Below are 21,017 nucleotides of genomic sequence, written 5' to 3' on the forward strand. Positions count from 1 at the left end.
GAGGGGGTGGTGGGGGATGGGGTAAGGGGACAACATAGGAAATGTAAATAAATCATCCAATAAAAAAAAAATTAGGGAAAGTATTTGTTTAGGTGATTTTAGAAAACCAAGTCAAAATTAATTAGAATATAAATGATGCATCAGATGGTTTGGCATATAGAATTAGATGTTTGAACAAATTTGAAAATTGAATAGTTTGTTTGATATTCTTTTAATAATAGCAACTATAATATACTTATGTACATCTTATTAAACTAATACTGATATTCTTTCACCAAATTGTGTATGAGCTTATGCTAATTATCATTAACAAGAGAAAGAGTAATCATATCACAACAAATGGTTATGAGGATTTTTTTTAACATTTAATCCACTTTGTACATGAGAAACTATGAAAACCTTGAAATAGGAAGCTGATCACCGTATCCACAAGCTCAGTAATGAGATAGAGCTAATTGGTTTGACTCTAGAGAAGAGATGCTGTCAGATATTAATCTTGTGTTCTTTCTGATTTAAGGAGATGTGGACCAGAGAGAATGAATTTCTTCCTAAGTGCAGAAAGCTTGACCAGTAATCATGTTCTTTTGTCTGAATTGGATGATAATCACTGCTCTCTGGTACTTTTGGGTCATATTGGAAAAGCTACCAGACTGCTCCTTGTTACAAATGGTATGAACTTACTTGGAATCAATCAAAGTGAACAATAGCATAGACAGACAAAGTAATCAGTTCTTCTGTGTTTGAGACCGAAAATGAGCTCCTGTCGGACCTGGAGAGGCTTCAGGAGATTGAAAAGGGCCCAAGACTCTGGATAAAATTACAGAATATTCCTGCCTCTTTTCACATCTTGATTTCTTGGAACACTCTAAAAACTCAGAGTCACAGGAATCTGTAATCAAAGAAAAGGTTCTTCAAGTTTAGCTTAGGCCTATTGAATGTGAAATTCTTCTACTAGCCAAGAGTAGGTGTTAGGTGTAGTGAGGCACTATGAGGAAATGATTAGGATATTTAGCCATTGGTATGGTAATTGGCAAACAGTATAGTTGAATGGATGCCTAATGTGTCAAAATGAATTAAATGCTAGAAAATAGCTCATCATGTGATCAAATAATTTTCTACAGGTGAATATATCCACAATAAATTATATTTAGTATAACTATTATCACCCAAATTGTATACTGACAGGAACAATATGCAGCCTGCTGAAAGTGCAGACATAAGCTAATACAAACATCTCATCTTAATCTCAGTGAAGTCCTAGAATATTGGAAAATTATAAAAAAGTTTTTATGTGATCAGATAATTGACATGTCTCTCCAAATGCTAAAGAGAAAGCTTACAAGCAACTCCTACCACAAATCTTTAAGGAAATTAAAGATTACTGAAGGGAGCCATGTAGTCTCTTTTGTAGATGTATGCTGATCTGAAGATACAGATCTTAGGACTTTTTCCTCTGTTGTATTAACTTTTTAAAAGATCTGTTGACCTCCCAGTAGATGGATACATATACTATTTTGCACAGCTGGCACTAATTGTATTCAGGAGGTTATTAACAACAGCATAAAAGAAGGACATGGATTTGGGAGAAAGTCGGAATAGAATATTGTAGGAGTACTTGGAAAGATATAGTTAATAATAGGAGAATCTGATCTAAATACATTGTAAAACATGAAATTTCAAAAGAATAAATAAAATCTGTCATTTGAAGAAGAAAGATGTTTGAGGTACTTTGGTCTTTGGTCAAAGCTTCAGTTGATTGTGGCTTTTCTATCATAGGCTAGCTGTCACTTTTCAGCTGCATCTTTTTGGCATCTCTGGAATCTCTATCTTCTGGAAAATACTTTCTGATTTTTTTTTGTTTCTATTTCCATGTTATCTCAGTTTTAAATCCCAAATTAGTAACAATACTCTTTGGGTTTCTTGGGACCTTTGGGTTTTACTTGTAGACTTTTGTATTTGGTGGTGTCTGTGTGAGTATTCATGGAGAGCTAGGAGCCCATGAGAAGCTGTACCATAATATTCTATTGCTCAGCTACACTGCTCCAGCAGACTTCAGCATCACAGGAGTGTGGAGCGGAGAATTCCTAAATTTGTAAAGTGAATTCATGTTTATTATTTCTGAAGGCAGCACTTACATCACTGTTTCTTACCTTCCTTCTCCACTGATTTAACCTTAAGCTCCTGCTCTACCGCTGGTGAAATGCTGTTTCTAGCACCTGTAGCGGAGAGTTTTCTTGCCACATTTCATTCATGATTTCATTCAGCTTTGGCTTGTTTGTCTTAGTTTTGTTTTCCTGTACTTCTCCTCTTCCTCTTCTTCATCCTCCTCCTCTTCCTCCTGGTCCTCTTCCTGGTCCTCCTTTTCCTCCTTCTTAAAACTGGTGTTATCAGGAGAAGAGGCAAACAAACTTTGATAGTAGAAAACTTCTGACTTCCAATGGGATCAGTTGACTCCAATTTAGCAATATATACTGTCCTTGGAAGAAAATGTCTCAATAAGTTATTCAAATTTATTTGACACATTGTGTATGATTAAAAGGAATTGCGAACCATAAGATTCAATCTGCGATTATATTTTATTCAGAAAGATATGTATCTTTATATGTACATTTCATTTTTACAAGCTCTGTTTTAGATAGATATTCAGTTTTGTTAACTCTAAAATCTTATTTTTATATGTGTTCTTAAGTTAAAATATGATTACATCATTCCATCGTCTCTTTCCTTCTTCCAACCCTTTCATATATTCTTCACTTATGCTCTTTCAAATCTATGGCCTGTTTTCTTTGTTACTGTTAAATCTATGTACAAAAGCATAACTACATGAATACAAGGTGCTGAGTCTGTTAAGTATTGCTTATTTGTATATGATTTCAGGACTGATAATTTAGAATAGGATGACCAATTAGGGGGCTAATACTTGGGAATGACTGCCCTCCTTTCTTTTAGCAGACCTTAGTTACCTTTAGTCCAGTGGTTCTCATTCTGTTGGCTGCTACTCTTTTGTGGGATAAAATGACCCTTTGACAGGGTCACCAAAGACAATAAAAAAATACAAGCATTTACATTATGATTCATAACAGTAGCAAAATCACAACTAGGAAGAAGCAAAATAAAAATAAGTTTAGGGTTGGGTTTCACTACAAGTATTAAAGAGTCACAGCATTAGGAAGGTTGAGAACCACTACTTTCATCCTGCTTATGCCTGTGGCCTGTAAGAGTTTTGCATTCATGATAGTATATTTACTAATATTTTCATTCCTCAGAAGTTGTTGTCGTATCATGCCTGAAGCTTTTCCATCATTTCCAAGAGAAACAGTCTCACAGGGAACTTTGTGGTTCTTGACCTCTTACAGTCTGCTTCCTCTTTTGTGATGATCCCCGAGCTTTATACACAGGAATTGTGAAGTAGATATATTCACTAGGTCCATGCACTCTATTCTCAGTTGATTTTTGCCTTTTGATTAGATGTGATTCTCTGTAATGTTTTCATTTTTAAAGATTGATTTTACTTTTATGTATGTATCTGTATGGATACATACTTAATGAATGCTGGTGCCATGGAAGCCAGAAGAGGGCAATGAATTCCCCAGAGCTAGAGCTACAAATCATCTAGAGTTTTTGAGTGGTAAACATTGGTTTTTGGGACCATCTGTGGAGCAAATATTTCTTAAATGTTGAGCCATCTCTCCAACTGTATTTTTGAATTGTTTGTTTATGAGAAAGTGCTGTGTAGCTCAGGCTGACATGGATCTCCATATGTAGCTGAGTTTATATAACCTTCTTCACCTTCCTATTTCTCCATCTCCACTTCCTAAGTAATATGGTTATTTATTCACACCACTCCAGATTTTATACAGTGGTGCTTACAGAATCTGGGGCTATGTGTACACTAGGTAAGCATTTTTACAAGTACACTATATCATTATTAATTTTCAAAACATCTTAAAAGTACTATTTTACTGTGCATACATGTTTGAAAATATCACTCATGTGTGCATTGGTGCTATTAATACTTAGTTATGGTACTAGCACATGGAATGATAGTAAAGCAGGCTTACATGTATATCCAAACCAATGATCTCAATATAAAAATCTCTGTGTTGGTGTATGATATATGTTAGTAAATGTAGCATAAAATATATAAAATACACATGTATTTTCTTTATAGCACTTGTAAGTTCCATAAGAACTTTTTCCTTTTCTAGAATGAAGAAACACTGCATCTTTACTAATGGGACACTATTATTGTAACTAAAATTATTAGAATAATATGAATACTTAGGAAAAAAGACCTTTGCATTTGATAGCACCCTGTATTCCATTTTTAAAGGAACATCATGGTTTATCTTCTCAAGTTTTTTAAAAACTAAATGCAATAGCAGTGAAATTGCATTCCAGCATGAAAATATTGCAGAGAACAGTAACTTTCATCTTCAGACACAAAGCATTTTTTGAAAACAAATCATCCAATCTACTGCAACTTCAAAGAACCAGACATTCTAGTGGAAAAATCAAAAAAAAAAAAAAAACAAAACATGCACTATGACTGTTTATTCCTGTGACAAAGACAGACAGCGAATATAAACTGAACAAAGCAAAATAATTTATAAAAACATTTAAGTGGTAAATTAAGATTCATCAAAATATTCACTTGTATTTAGTGTTGAGGAGCATTACCATGTTAAAATATATATTAAGAGACTTATGTAATACTTAGAAGTATTTTGCCTGATATTAAAATAAATTTAGAGTTTTTTACTGCTTTCTAAATATCCCTAGATATTTTACATATTATATAAAGGAAAAGTACTTTTCTTTAGTATTTATGTACACATACACACACTATAAAATATATTTAGTTAGAGAAAATCATTTCAGGATTAGCATCCTTTTCTTCTACATGGGCACAGCCACACACATGGTAGACATATACACATGCTAGGAAAACATTGATTTCCGCTACACCTTGGCAAACACAGTTGGCTTCCTTTTTCACCAGAAGGAAATGGTCTCTGGCTCTGGATGTATATTTTGAGATGTGCATTCCCATTATCTCATTCCTACCCTCTTGTAATTTAAAGAAATTCTTGAAGTGAAAATTTATGGTAGTGTCATGTCATGCAGACTCTCATGGTGTTTTGCTGAGGCAAGACTGGTGAGAGAACTTGTGATGTTTGTAGAGGGTATAAGTAGGTCTCAATGGATAGTGATAGCACACTTGAATAAGCCTGTGCAACATTTTGTTGGTCTGAGTCTTTGTTGATCTTCACTTCATTGTGAGAGTTATGGCAGAGCACTCTAGGTAGAGAACTGGACCTCGTTGCTCCTGCTGACTTGTGCTGATTCTGCAGAAGCCCGGCAGTTTCTGCTCGATCATGAGCCCATTGCTGATTCATTTTTGGTGATACTTTTAAACTGGACTTCTGGTGTCATGACAAACAGAGATTGGAATCTGCTAAAAGAACTACTTCAATATTGGTCCATATACTTTTGTCTTATTTACCATTTTTTTCTCCCCTAGAAGGGGGTGGGGCCTTGAGACATTTGAGAACCCTTATTAAAGTAGGTTTTGAAAAACCTAAGCCTACAAGGTCCTTTTTTTCCTGATGAGTAGTAATCTTCTACCCTTCTGGAATTATATGTAACAGGCATTGAATTTCTCACTGAAGCTCTGTTTGTAACTGAGAACAGTTCTGGATTCCTTCCCCTACCACTAAATAAAACCATTGACAGAGTCATCTTTATGCAGTGGCAAGATGATAGAGAAGTAGGAGTCTTTGTTTGTAAATCAACTTCTCAATTTCAGGGAGTATAAACACTACAAATGTATTATAGGAAGCATCACAAAGAGAGAAAGAGACTAAGAATGTACAAGTGTATTTATGTACTTTTGGAGGACAGATGGGAATCTTCCAGGAATGAGCCAAGACATTTCCTCATTTATTTCATTATCTTCTGTTTCTATTTATCGTATCTTATATGGATCTTTTGCCCAGTGATAAAAAAGATAAAGGAAACAAACACAGTAGATGACAGATATAGTGATCTTAATAGTTTTCTGCAGGGCTAGCTGTGGATTTTTTTTAAAAGTTGCATACTACACATACTTTAGCTTGCTACAGTGTTTCATGGCCAGCAATTTTCATTGGTTCCCTATTCATAATAGCCAAAAATTGAAAGCAACCTTGATGTCTCTCAACAAAAAAATGAACTTAAAAATACAGTACGTTTACACACTGGAGTATTACTCAGCCATTAACAAAACAAAATTATAAAATTTACATGTAAAATGTATAGAACTAGAAAAAGAAAGACAAACATGGTACATAGTCACATATATGTGAATGTTACTGTTAGTTCAATGATAAACCAAGTTTCAATCTATAAAACTACAAACAAAGGAGGAAACCAAGTTGTGGGGAAGCAGAGGGGGATGAAGGATAGAAAACAGGGAGAGACAGCTAAAGTTAGGAGCCATTTGAAGGGTAGTATGAAAAACGAGTACAGTAGAAGCTTGCTAAAATATATACATAATAAGGGGCTGTAAGTGAAAAGTCTAAATAATGGAGGAGATTGAGAACTTTCTTGTCACCAGTTAGAGCTTCCAGTAACAGTACTGGATCATTTATAATTGAGTTGTTGGCTAAAGGAGTCATATATGAATCCCCAAATAAAGGATGTTGTCAAAAACTATGGGTTTCTTTCTATAAACTTACCACAAAGTCTTATTGCAACACTACACATCTCATTGAACATGGAGAAGTCCAGCTGCTCCTCCATTGAGCCTTCACTCCTATGTTCTAGTGTCTTTTGTAGATGAAGGCATTCTCTATGTATGAAAAAGAAACATACACACCAACCCAGCCATAAGCCTTTCAATTTTCTTTGGTATCCTGCCTTGCCAGTTATACTAGTGTGATACTGGCACAAAACTTATAAGAGTAACCTAGATTTTACTTTAGGTTCAGACAAAGAATCTGAGGCTAGATATCAGAGAAGCCTAGGTTAAAACCAACTATTACTGTTATTAAATAATAAAGGAACAAATTCATGACTATAAAATAACTCCTAATGGAATATATGCCTATGCCCAGTCATCATCAGAGAAGCCTCCTCTTGCGTCATATGAGAAAAGTACAGAGACCCACACCAAGATATTATGCAGAGAATAAGAGACCTTAGAACACTCAGCTTAGGATGGGATTCTTCCATCAAATCCCACCCCGCAGGATTCAGGGAACCCTGCAGAAGAGATGGCTGAAAGAGTTGTAGAGCCAGAGAAGTAGAGGACACCAAGAAAACAAGGCTGTATCTATTCCCATAATCAAACCACATATGAAATTACAAAGCTTTGGGCAACCTGTTAGGACCTCTATGGGTCTATACAAGGTTCATTGAATATCTATCTTACAGTTTATTATTTTAATGGGACTCCAGTGTGTGTGTGAAAAAGTATATCTCTGTTGTGCCTTCTCTTCCTTCTGTTCATTTGTTTTGCAAAGTGTATTATACTATACTATATTATATTAATTATATTATATTATATTATATTATATTATATTATATTATATTATATTATATTATATTATATTATATTCCCTTAAGATTTGTTTTCTAGTTAGAGACAGAAATGTAGTGAATCTGGATAGGAGGATGTATGCTGTATATTTTCACTGAATTTAGAATGTTTTAATTTTCCTTTTCTATCTGTATTTTTGGTCATGAGTGATTTTCAATTCATGACAGACTATTTCAATTTCTGTAAGTTTGTTATCTTTCTTTTGTTTTTGTTGTTGATATCCAGCTTTAATCTATTGGTGTCTGATAGGATGCAATATTCCAATTTTTCTGTGACCTCTAAAACTTGCTTTGTGTTTGAGTATCTAAGAAGGTTTGTGTTTGGGTAAAATTTTCTGTGGTTATCTGTTATGATTATTTGTTTTATAACATCTTTTAACTCAAATATTTCTGTGTTTATTGTGTGTCTGAGTGACCTGCTCATGGTTGAAAGTGGAATATTGAAATTTTTTAAGTTTAATTTACTTTAACTATTTCTTACTTATTCACTTTATATCCTGCTCACTGCCTTCATCCTCGTCACCTCTCCTACAATTCTTCCTCTATTTACCTTTTCCTTTTCCTCTGAGTGGGTGGGAACCCTGGAGTATCTCCAACCCTAGCACTTCAAGGCTCTGAGAGGCTAGGTACTTCCCCTCCCACTGAGGTCTTGGTGGTATAGTGGTGTCTATAGTTGCCTTCCAGAGGATATTAAAATCTTTCACTGTCTGTGCCTGAGGGTCAATATGTGATTTAAGTGATTTAAACTGTCATTGTGGGATGTTTGTTTCTTTGTTTCAAACTTGGGAATTCTTGTGTTTGGGGGATAGATATGAAGAACTGAAACATCAGATTGCTTTATTTTTCCTTTGGTGAATATGTCATATATTTTATCATCTTTTTGATTAATTTTAGTTTAAAGTCTATTTTGTTGGATATTAAAATAGCTAACCAATTTCCATCTTTGGTTTATTTGCTTGGCATATCTTTTTTCAAAGCTTTCCCTTGAAATAATGTCTATCCTTGATGTTGAGGTATGATTCTTGGAAGCATAAAAGGATGAATTCTGATTTTACAGCCATTCTTTCAGTCTGTTTCTTCTTTTCCAAGGAATTGAGACCATTGATATTGAGAGATATCAATGACCAATGATTGTTGATCCCTGTTATATTGTTGCTGCTGCTGCTGGTGTTGGTGGTATACATGCCTGTGCTCATCCATGCATGAGTGTGTGTGTGTGTGTGTGTGTGTGTTTGCGTGTGTGTGTTTGTGTGTGTATGTGTGTGTGTTTGCTTCACTTCTTTGAATTTTTCTAGTGTGATATTATTTATTTTCTGTGCTTTCATGGGTGTAGTTAACCTCCTTAAGTTGGTTTCCCTTTTATAACTTTCTATAGGATTGGATTTTTAAGTAGATATTGTTTAAATTGGACCTGATTATGGAATTTGTTTTCCATATATGGTGAATAAAATTTTCCTGAATATTGTAGTCTATCCTGGCATTTGTGGTTTCTTTGAGTCTGCAGCATATCTATTTTTCTAGGCCCTTCTGGCCTTTAGAAACTTGATTGAGAAGTCAGGTGTCAATTTGATAGGCTTGCCATTATATATTAGTGGCTTTTCCCCCTTGCATCTTGCAATATTCGTTCTTTGATATATAATTACTCTTTTGATTATTATGTGAGGAGGGGACTTTCATTGTGATCTAATTTATTTGTTATTCTATATGAATTTTGTGCCCTTATAGGAATCTTGTCCTTTATGTTCGGAAAATTTTCTTCTAGATTTAGTTGAAAATATATTCTGAGCCATCAAGCTGGATTTTTTCATCTTCCTCTACTTACATTACTCTTACGTTAATTATTGTATACTCTCCCAGATTTCCTGTATGTTTCATACCAGGAATTTTTTAGTTTTAACATTTCTGTAACAGATATATCTACTTCTTATACAATATCTTCAATACCTGAATGTCTCTTCCATCTCCCTTCCATCTGCCTTCTAGCTCTTGTGTTCTGTTGGTGAATTTTACCTCTGTGGTTCCTGTTCTCATTTATAAATTTTTTCTTCCATAATTCCATCAGTTTGACTTTTCTTTACTGCATCTATTTTCAGGTCCTGAACAGTTTTATTCATTTTTCTTCAACTTTTTGTTAATGTTTTCTTGGCTTTTTAAAACAGACTTTGTAATTTCTTCCAGTTGTTTATCTGTGTTTTCCTGGCTTGCTTTGAGAGATTTATTTACTTTCTTAGTACTTTGTGTTTTCATGGATTTCTTGAGAGGATTCATCACGTTCCTCTTTAAGGACCTCTATCATCTTGATACATTTGATTTTAAGGTCTTTTTCTCGTGCTTCAGGTATGTTGGAATAATCAGGATCTTATGTGGTAGAATAACTGAACTCTATTAGAGACATATTGCTCTGGCTGTCACTGATTGTACACTGATGTCTAGGCATCTGGGTTTAGGGTATTATAGATATTGGAGCTGATTTCTCTGTTTGTCTTTGTTGGATGGGAATTTGGTTTCTTGGTTTCTGTTTTTCCTCTATATTTTCAGATATTTGATGGCTGCATCATCTCTAATGATGTTGCTTATTTTACTGTCCTGTTCAGCTGCTGTGTTCACAGGTAATGCCTGTTGGTGTTGGAGGATGGGTTTCTGACAGATATGGCCTCTCCTCAATTTTCAGTATATATTTAGATGTGTTAAAATTTTACTTTCTAATTAAATTGGCTATATTTACTCCAAGATTAACTACACATATTTTCTCAACTTTTAAAGTCATTGAAAGTATGAAGCCACAGTTTACTAGCATTTCAGAGTTGCTTCCTTTGTGACTTTGTTCTTTCATTGATTCTCAGATTTCAGATGATTATCAGGCAATATGCAACTAAGAATAAATTTAATTACTCTTTATACAATAAATACACATGGTTGATTTTACTTTCCAATTGTATTAGCTAATGCTTCTGGTGACAGGTTGAATGGTTAGGGAGTTGGGAACCTTCTTTGCCTTGTTTATTTGGGGCAAATGTAACCTGCTTTTTTTTATCACATTTAATTTCTGATTGATTATTTCATAGCTTTATCTAAATTATTTGATATTTTTCCTCTGAGTTTCACATTTCCATACAAACATTTGTTTTCAGCTGTGAAGAAACTTGTCTAGATACAATTGCAAAACACATAGTATTAAAAAAACTCCTTTATTATTTCACTACAGATTTTAAGCCATTGTAATAAGGACTTACAATTTCTTTTCTGTAATGAATCTGGACAAAAAATGTCTTTTCAAAATGATTATTTTTTTATTACTTATGAAAGAAAATATCAGGCTTTGATTTTTCAAAGACATTCTCGTTTGATGGAACTTATTTGAAATTAAAGTATCTTAGAAGGAATTAAATATTGGGGGAATGGATTTCAACTTCCTTTTGTCACTATTCTTGTTATAATAATATTTGTTTATGTTAGGAAACAGATGTTCTGATTACCAAGTTGAATATTATATATTCAATAAAATTATTTAATGTAACAGGAATCTTAAGCAACAGTTAATTGATTCTTCCATATTTTGCATTTGTGACCAGTGATATTGTTTTCTAAGATTTAGAAAATGGGTGCAAGGCTGGGGTTGTACCTCAGTCAATAAAGAAAGTTTTAGGTTATCCAAAGCCTTTTGCTAGATTTCAGATCCCCCATAAACTGGGTGTGGTACTGCCAACCAGTTTCTGAATCTCCTGCTTGGGGTAGCCCAGCCTGTTATATACCTGGAAATAGAAGCAAAAAAAGAATATCCTAAAACTGAGGGAATCCTGGAGATAGAAAACCTAGGAAAGAAAACAGGAACAGAAATAGAAGCTTATAGAGCATCACCAACAGAATATAGGAGTCAGAAGATATAATCTCAGATGTAGAAGATACATTAGAAGAAATTGATACATCAGGCAAAAAAAAAAAAAAACCCAAAAAAACCAAACAAAAAAAACCCTGTTAAATCTAAAAAATTCCTGATACAAAACATCCAGGAAATCTGAGATACCATGAAAAGTCCTAACTGAATAATATTTATAAAAGAAGTTGAAGAGCTGCAAGGCCCAGAAAATATTCTCAACAAAATCATAGAAGAAAATTTCCCATGCTAAAAATGTGATGCCAATAAACATACAAGAAGCTTATAGAGCACCAATTAGACTGGATCAGAAAGGAAAATCCTCCTGGTATATGATAATCAAAACACAAAGTCAACAGAAAAAAAGAAAGAAGATTAAAAGGAGCAAGGAAAAATGGAAAGTAACACACAAAAGCAGGCCTATCAGATTTAGACCCAATTTTTCAACAGAGACTCTAAAAGCTAACAGGGCCCGGACAGGTATCTTTCAACTTCAAAAAACCCATAGGTGCCAAACAAGACTACTATACCCAGTAGAACTTTCAATCACCATAGATGGAAAAAGCAAGATATTTCAAGACAAATTCAAATTCAAACAATATCTATCTACAAATTCATCCCTACAGAAAATACTAGAAGGACTACTCAACCCTAGAAGATAATCACAGCCAAGAAAACAAAGGAAACAAGTAATTTTATACCATCAAAAACAAGGGAAATGCCAACACACACAGCAACAACAACAACATCAAATTAACAGGAAATAACAATCACTGGTCATTAATATCTCTGAACATCAGTGGACTCAATTCCCCATTAAAAAGACACAGGCTAACAGAATGTATGTGAAAACAGAATCTATGGTTCTGCTGCACACAACAAACACACCTCAATAATAAAGATAAACATTACCTCAGAATAAAGGGCTGGAATAAAGTTTTCCAAGCAAAAGAACCCAAGAAGCAAGCTGAAGTAGCCATTCTAATATCTAATAAAATAGACTTTCAACTAAAATTCATCAAAAGAGAAAGGGACGGGCACTTCATAATCACCAAAGAAAATATTACCAACCTGATATCTCAATTCTGTACATCTATGCCCCAAACACAAGGGCATCCACATTTGTAAAAAAAAATCGCTGAAACTTAAATCATACATTGAACCCCAAACGTTAATAGTGGAAGTCTTCAGCAACCCACTCTCACCAATTGCCAGGTCATCTAGACAAAACTAACTGGAGAAATAATGAAACTAACAGACATTATGAATGAAATGGACCTAACAGACATCTATAGAATATTTCACTCACACACAAAAAACTTTACCTTTTCAGCATATCATGGATTCCAAAATTGATCATATACTCACAAAGCAAGCATCAAAAGATAGGAGATAATTGAAATAATGCTTTGTATCTTATTAGACTACCATGGATTAAGGCTGAACTTCAACAAAACAACAACAAAAACAACAACAACAACAAAAACCACCAGAAAGTCTACATAACCATGGAAATTGAAGGATTCAATGATCTCTGGGTCAGGGAAGAAATAAATAGAAATTAAAGACTTTCTAGAATTCACTGAAAATGAAGGCACAACATTTATGGGACCCAATGTTTATGGGACACAAATTTATGGGACACATATAAGCAATGCTGAAGTAAAAGTTCATAGCACAGTGTGCCCGCATAAAGAAATTAGAAAGTTCTCATACTAGAAATATAAAGTACACATGAAAGCTCTAGAAAAAAATGTAGCAAGTACTACAAAGAGGAGTGGAAGACAGGAAATAATAAAAATCAACAATAAAGAATAAAGAATAAACAATAAAGAAAATCAACATGTTAGACAAACCCTTACCCAAACTAACCAAAAGACAAAAAGACATTCAAATAAACAAAATCAGAAATGAAAAGGGAAGCATAACAACAGACACTGAGGAAATTCAAAGAACCAGTAAGTCTTATTTCAAAATCCTTTACTCTGAAAAGTGGAAAAATCTTAACAAAATGAACAGTTTTCTAGAAAGATAACACTTATCAAAGTTAAATCGAGATCAGGTAAATTATTTCAAATGCCCTATACCTATTAAAAATAAAAGCAGTGATTAAAAGTCCCCCAACCAAAAAAGCCCAGGGTCAGATGGTTTCAGTTCAGAATTGTACAAGGCTTTCAAAGAGCTATTACCAACACTCCTCAAACTATAGGAACAAACACATTATATGAAACCACAGTCATCCTGATACTTAAACCACCCAAACACTCAACAAAGATAGAGAACTTCAGACTCATTTCTCTTACGAACATTGATCCAAAAATACTCAATAAAATACTTGCAAATTGAATCTAGGAACATATGAAAACATCATTTACCGTGATCAAGTATGCTTCATCTCAGGGATGCAGGGATGATTTGTATATGAAAATCCATCAACATAATCAACCATATACATGAATTGAAAGAAAAAAATCACATGACCATTCCACTAGCTGCTGAAAAAGCCTTTGACAAAATCCAACACACCTTCATGTTAAAAGTGCTAGAAATATCAGGAATACAAGATGCATAACTAAATATAATCAAAGCAATATTCCAGCAAGCCAATAGCCTACATCAAACTAAATGGAGAGAAATAAGACAGAGAAAATGACAAAGACCTGGAATAAGGGAAGGACCCAAGAACCCAATAGGGGTGACCTTAGCTGTGACTCACAGCACTAGGGACGTGGAACCTGAAGAGGCTACCTCCTGTAACCAGGGAGGTACCCAGGTGGAGTGAGTGATAGGGCCATCAAACAACTTATGAAACTTGCGACCCAAAATTTATCCTGTCTACAAGAAATGCAGAGACAGGGTTTAGGTAGGGTCCCTGTGGGTAAAGGACACACACACACACACACACACACACACACACACATACACACACACACATCTGAGAGTAGCTTTGGAGAACTGGTTCAGTTTAACCAAGGGGGAACAGGGCAGGGATATTAAAAATACTTCATCTGCATATTCAGGGGTTCTAGGGTAGTGAGCATGGGATCTTATAAGATTAAACAAGGACTGAAGTCTGATAACCACCAGAAGGTACATTCCCACTAAGTTGATAGTGGAGCAGCTGACTCTATGTGCCAGGTTGGGAAGTGGGAGGAAGCCAAAGCCTGCAGTCCTCATCTGAGCTATTCTGGATTGAAACTCTGCTTGAACACTTTCTCTGTTATGGTCTCACGAGGTACCACGGCACCAACATATGGGAGGTGAAAGCAAGAGAACCACAAACTCAAAGTCATCTTTGGCTTCATAGAGAATTCAAAGCAAGCTGGACTGCATAAGAATGCCTTGGGATGGGGGTTAAAAGCATAGAGGAAAAAAAACATTTTAAATTATCTACCTTATGCTAATTTGGGGGGGGTTCTAAAAGGATTTATTGTCATGGCGGATGGTAGATGGATCTGGTTGTACCCCCATAAAACTCAGGGAAGTCCCTAGTTAAATAGGGAGGGAGAAAGGGGGAGGATGCAGGAGGATCTGGGGAGGCACGATTAATTTGCTCCACCCTCTGGCCTTCATTAGTATGTAAATCCCTAGGGATTGAGGCCTATAGTCACACCCTCTACCTGTGCACTTTGGCAGGGGCTGAAATGGCCTATGTGACTGAACAATGTAGTTCTATGGAGACTAGACTGCTTTTCAGGACTCTGGTTTCTGGGGGCACGCCTAACTCCTGCCAGTTCTCATGTAGAGTCTCAGGGTTCTAGGCACATGCCCAGCCATGAACTAGAATACCCTTACACAGTCCCACATCTCCTCCCCTTTACTTTTTTAAAAAAGGGGGATCACTGTGTCATCTGTGGTGAAAATTTTGGATGAGCAAGCCAAAAGAAAGCACTATGTAGGCCAGAGGGGTTAGCACAATTAAGTCACAGGATAAGGGGAGTTGAGGGTGGGGGTTGGGAAGGCAAGGGATCATTGAATCAATTGAATACAGTTGGAGGTGGTACAGTTTGAGGGTAATAACATCTGACTAATCTAGATAGACATTAAGTTTTTGTCACTAACATGTAACTTTAGCTATTTGACTTTGGCAAAAGAGTTCATTTGTAGCTGGAAGCTCTGAATCTGTCTGTAGGACTCAGTGAGCATCTCTGGATCTCGGCATGCATCTGTGGGTCTCAGCATGTCTCTGGAGTCTGCAGTCAGACAAGGTGGCTGGGAGAAGGCATCATGGCATCCCAGGCAGGTTCCAGGAGATGGTGTTGTCTCTGGTGGACTTGTGGAAGCACAGGTAGGATAATCAAAACAGAGAAGTGGCATCCCATCAGGGGGCTGTCTGCAAAGGATGTGTAGTAAGCATTAGGCTACTTGGGATCAGGCACGTCGTGGTGGTGTACGATTGAGATCCTAGAAAGACAAAGGTGTTTGATGAAATTTTAGTCTTTGAATGTACCTTTGAGTCTGTTTTGGATGGCTGAGGAAGACAAACAACTTATTAATTATGTAGGCAGCAACAGTTTGTCTGTAAAAGGAAACTAGTTGTTAATTAAGGTTTGAAAAATGGTGATCTCATAGTTGATTTAACCTGTGGAAGTAGATTAGATGGCTTTTGAATGTTGAAGAAGTCTTAAGAATTGAAAAAAAATGTTGGGCATATATCATGAGTTAGAGATAAAAGGAGACATTTAAACAAAAGGTGATAAAATTGGGGTTGAAAATCATGTACACTGTTGTTTTAGAAATCTCTGTTAGGGAGAAAATGGGCTACCACATGGTGGCTGGGTGCTCTAGCAGAGAGCCCAGGGTATTCCCCATTTGTTTTTCTTAGCTGGTAACTGTTAAATGTAAAAAGGAAGAGAAGAAAGGCCAACCTTGAAGAGAAGCTCAAAGCAAGAATCATAGGTGTTTTATAGGAGAGTCAGAAGGAGTAAAAGGCTGCGTAAAACTAAGCCATGGCAGGGAGACATGTGGAAGCTGGAGTATAGCCGGCAGCTCCTGGGAGAAGCTCGAAGGAAGTGAGCTGTTTCTAATGTCTCAGCCTGGAGTTTTTAGTTTCGAGAAAGAAACTGTGAGGTACACAGGGGTGAAGGGAGCAGACAGAGTCTCAGACCCTCTGCTTTCAGGCAAGCAAGCTGGGCTGTAGCTGGCCACAAATGACCTAGGAGGTGAAGGGGGGAAGGCAGCAAGCAGGGAGCCGGTCCTATTGCTTCAGGCAAGCAGGCTGGTTTGTAATCAGCGCAAATGGCAGAGAAGTTGGGGAAGTCTACACTAGGCTATCAGGCAGCCTGTGAAAGACTGATCCCCTGGGTGAAAGTCACTGGGGACTAGAGTTTAGAGCCATTGCTCTTGAGAAGCTAGCAGGCAGAACATGAAAGGCTGACCCCTGGGGGAGGGGCAGAGAGCAGAGATTAGGGGGTTGCTGCCATCTTGTTAAGTTGGAAAACACGTAGGGAGAAAGAGAAAGAAAGCTATGATAGCAGGCAGCTCCTGAAAGACTGAAATAGGCACTCCTGAGAGCTCAAAACGAAAGGGGAATCTCTCAACCAAGGGAAAGAGTCTTAGAACGAGAGTCACGGCAGGTGCTGTGGCCTGAAAGACAGCTGTTAGCTGTGAAGGAGCCCTCTCTGTGGAGCTTCGGGATGGGCAGAGTGGAGGCTAGGGAGCCGCCATCTTGCCCTTGAGCTGGAGAACACGTGGAGGAGAGGGAGAGATAGACCTAGTCTTTTGAGCCAGGCAGAAGCTAGTGGTAGCTAAGAGTCAGAGAGAAAACACTGGCCTGAAACACGTGGAGAGAGAAAAAGAGAGGAGAGACAGAGAGAGACCTGCCTAGTCTTGTGAACTAGGCTGGAGTTACTCATAGTTCCATGGAGAGGGTCTTGGCAGGCGCCAGTGGGGGTACTCTCAGAGCTGGCTTTGCCCACATCCTCTACCATCTGTAGGGAATGATGTAGGTCCGTGTGTGGACACGCCCAGGCATGAGTCTCTGTTGCGGTGTGGGTCCCTGCATCTGCCACACCGCGGTAGGCTGGGATTGTAGTTCAGCATGGCAGGAGCACATGGAATCTTGGCTGAGTTTATTCCCTGCAACACCAACACCAGGCCAGTGTGGCAGGACCCCGCCCAGCATGGGGAATTCTCAGTCTGGTTCTGCTGGGGTGCAGAGCTCTTGGATTGGGGAACCCTGGGCCAAAAGTTGGCCAAAGACCAGCTGGTCTCAAGCCCTTGGGCTCTCAGATCTCTGAGAGACCTCTGAAGGACTGAGATGGAGGCATGTGGGCACACAACCAGATAACCCACAGCTGAGAGAAACGAGGGGTGGGGGGAAAGGAAAGAGGCCCTGGCAGCACTCATGGGAGAAATTACTTGCTTAGCAGGCTTGGTGGCCTGGCCAGCTTGTTTGAAGATGTGGGTCCTCATGGCTGGAACACAGAGGTCCTCCAGGTGAGAGATTAAGCAGCTGCAGCTTCAGTCAGCATGGGAGAAGCATGGAATCTTCACTGAGTTGATTCCTCACAGCACCAGACAAGGGACAAGAAGGGCGGGAAGCTCGGTTGCATTCTGTAGCAGATTGGGGCAGCCTGGTTGTTGAAGTCTGTGGGTGTCTGTACTCCACATGGGTGCCAAATGTGGGAAAAATTATTAGGCCACAGCCATGGTGGAGTCCCAGGGGGTTTCCACACTGCAAGGCCCACATGCAGGAGGAATGTCTATGGTTCCATGGTTCCGGCAGCTGGGGGCTTTGGCGGCAGCAGGCCCCAATAACACTAGGAAGTCCTTGGTTCCAAAAGGGTTTATTGTCATGGCAGATGGTAGATGGATCTGGTTATACCCCTCCCTGACCTTATGCTAATTTAACACATAGCTCAGAAGATCTTATTTCCTTAAGAAAAATATTTTTCTAGATTGTCTTCCAGTTATACATTTGGGCTTTGTTTGAATTTTGTGTATGATATTTTCCTGCTCTAATACCCAGATTTTTGAACAACATTAACTCCAGTGTGTCTCTAAGCACTTCTAATAGAGCCTGACCAGTGTCAAATCATTTCCTCCTAACTCATCTACAAACTGTTAGCCTTTCGTCCTGTTCACAAGGTTTTTTTTTTTTCCACCTGTCCACAAGTTTTGAAGAATATTTAATTGTATTAAGATTCATTCTATTTACAACAGGATGCATTTTGATGATAATTTAAAAATTGGTCCATCCTAACTCCTCAGCATTTTTCTGATGAACTTTTTCTCTTAATTCCAGGGATTCTGTTTCATTATTTCTGTCTTTTGGTGACTTTTAATGCACTTATTCTCTTAACAGGCAACCTTACTGATGACATTTATGCACAGCACAGTAGGTTCCTGTTTGCCTTTCTCCCCATTGCCTGCAGTACATGCAACTGAGTATGTGGTGATAACAGAAGAGAATTAAGGTTTGTTGGTTACTAGCAGACATATTATTATTTATACATGCAGGAAGCTGAGCAAACATGACTTCTGTAGGCATGATTCTGATGGGGATCATATTTTGTAGTCCCTCTACCTGTGCCTCTCATCAGAGACTTAGGAGATGGTTTTCTCCTCATTGTGATGTCGTTCTGTCCTGATGCTTCTGCCTTTCCAGATCATTTATTTCTATCACATAAAATAACTTCTTTTATTTTTTTCCTATGATTTTATGGCAATTTCCTCATTTCCTTAGCTTTCTGACTGCTGTCAGTGTTTGTCAAAGCCAAAAAACTGTTCTAGACAAGTAGATTATTTAAGAATTCTCTTGCATAAAGCTTCAAAAGACTTTTTAAATTCTGGCTCTGTGGGAAAAAAGGATGGGGGAGTAGGGTAGGCGTTGAGTCAAAATTTATCTGTGTAGCTCTGTCTTTCCAGGAAATTTTGTAGACCAGGATGGCTTTACATTCAGAGATCTATCTGCCTCTCTATCTAGATGCCAGGATTAAAGATGCATGCTGCCCAGTTTATAAAGCAAGAACAAATCACACATTAACACTGGATGATACTGTAACAACATAAACAATAAGCTGCTAAAGTTGCTTTTTAAATTATACTAATGCTATAGTTAGAATTTCATTTTTTTGGATTTAAAACAGGATACCAAGGAAAAGGATACAGAGAAATATCACCATTTTTAAAAGCACTACATACTCTTCCAGAGGACTTGGATTAGGTTCCTAAAATTCATATGGCATCTCATAAGCCCCTAATCCAATTTTAAGGTATCTGTTGCCCTCTTTTAGACTCTGTGGGTAGTAAGCAGGCAGGTATGTAGCACAGAGACAGGCAGGGAAACAAATATCCATATACATAAACAAATAAAATTTAAAAATATGTATGTTGAGGACAGTAGTATCTACCACAGAATAACTATTATTTATTTAGCATTTACTATGTGTCAAACACTGAGATACATGTATATGCATTTTTTTTGATTCCATAAAGATTCCACTGTACAAGTATTAATCTCTATAATATAATGTATAATTAAACAAAATTTTGCAAATTATCATTTCTAGTCAAATGTCTATAATATTACTTTACAGTACACTTAAGAGTTTACAATATTCATTATTAAGTGAATAGACAGAAAGAAATACTTACGCACAATTTATAACAAGGCCACATACAATCAAACACATTGCATATTGGACCAGATCATAATTACACATTATATGCTATAACTATCCCTTTAATCAGCACGAATATATTATAAATTTAGAATAGATGGCCATGTCCCTTGAAAAATATTATTCTAGCATCTCAAACTTAAATATGATTAATATTGATATTCTCTCAATTGATTTCATTAGATGCAAAATACATTTAGGAAAGAAAACACAAATATCTGTACAAAAACATTCTTAACAAAATATGAGAGAGATACTTATATAAATTATCATCCTCTTCTCTGCTTCTTGTCCTTTGCCATTAGTTGATATTTAGAACTTCCTTCTTCAACTATGTGTTCTGTATTTTCTCCACCCTTGGTGAACACCTCATCAGATCTTAGCTCATTTTTCTGCAAGAATGGCCTATATCTTTTCTCTGATATGTCAGTACCCTTTGTCATTCCACATGAGGATTAGCATGTTATAGTTTTCCCATTAACTTTAATCACAGGACACTGTAGCACTAAGAGATATCTTAAAAGATCTTCTGTACTTGACACATAGACTTTCTTATATACATTGCAAAGAATCAATTCAATTTCCCCATGGTAATATGGATCAATTGCTGCTCTTACCACTGTTATTCCTTTCTTAATCTATTGACTTTAGGGCATCAAAAGACCAAGGTGACCAGGAGAAGTTCTGAGTTTTCAGTTCAATGTAAAATTTCTTGTAGCTCCTGTCAGGAGCACTCCTCCATCTGGAATCAAAATCTTCTAAGCCATCAGAAATTAAGATGAAAGTAATTAGAAGCAAGTATTTTTCCAGTAGGTCACTAGGAGTAGTAGTGAGCAGAACTGTCCTCTTTTCTAACCATTGATTACTGGACTCAAAGATTCTGGCTATTGGAGAATCTATACCATATTTTGGACACTGATTCAAGGCATATAACTTCT

At 36.9% G+C, this 21,017-nt stretch overlaps 1 protein-coding gene across 1 annotated transcript in view; it reads right to left on the reverse strand.

Annotated features, from left to right (window-relative positions):
* Window positions 1-6,783, reverse strand: part of LOC114612757 (dual specificity protein phosphatase CDC14B-like) — a 15,750-nt gene extending 8,967 nt beyond the window's left edge. The window contains 3 exon segments of the mRNA XM_028757779.1: window positions 822-889; window positions 2,151-2,216; window positions 6,720-6,783. Coding sequence (XP_028613612.1) covers window positions 822-889; window positions 2,151-2,216; window positions 6,720-6,783 — 198 coding nt within the window.
* Window positions 6,784-21,017: the final 14,234 nt, after the last annotated feature.

The sequence above is a fragment of the Grammomys surdaster genome, unplaced genomic scaffold (genome assembly GCF_004785775.1).
Source record: "Grammomys surdaster isolate TR1022 unplaced genomic scaffold, NIH_TR_1.0 126182, whole genome shotgun sequence".
Taxonomy (NCBI): domain Eukaryota; kingdom Metazoa; phylum Chordata; class Mammalia; order Rodentia; family Muridae; genus Grammomys; species Grammomys surdaster.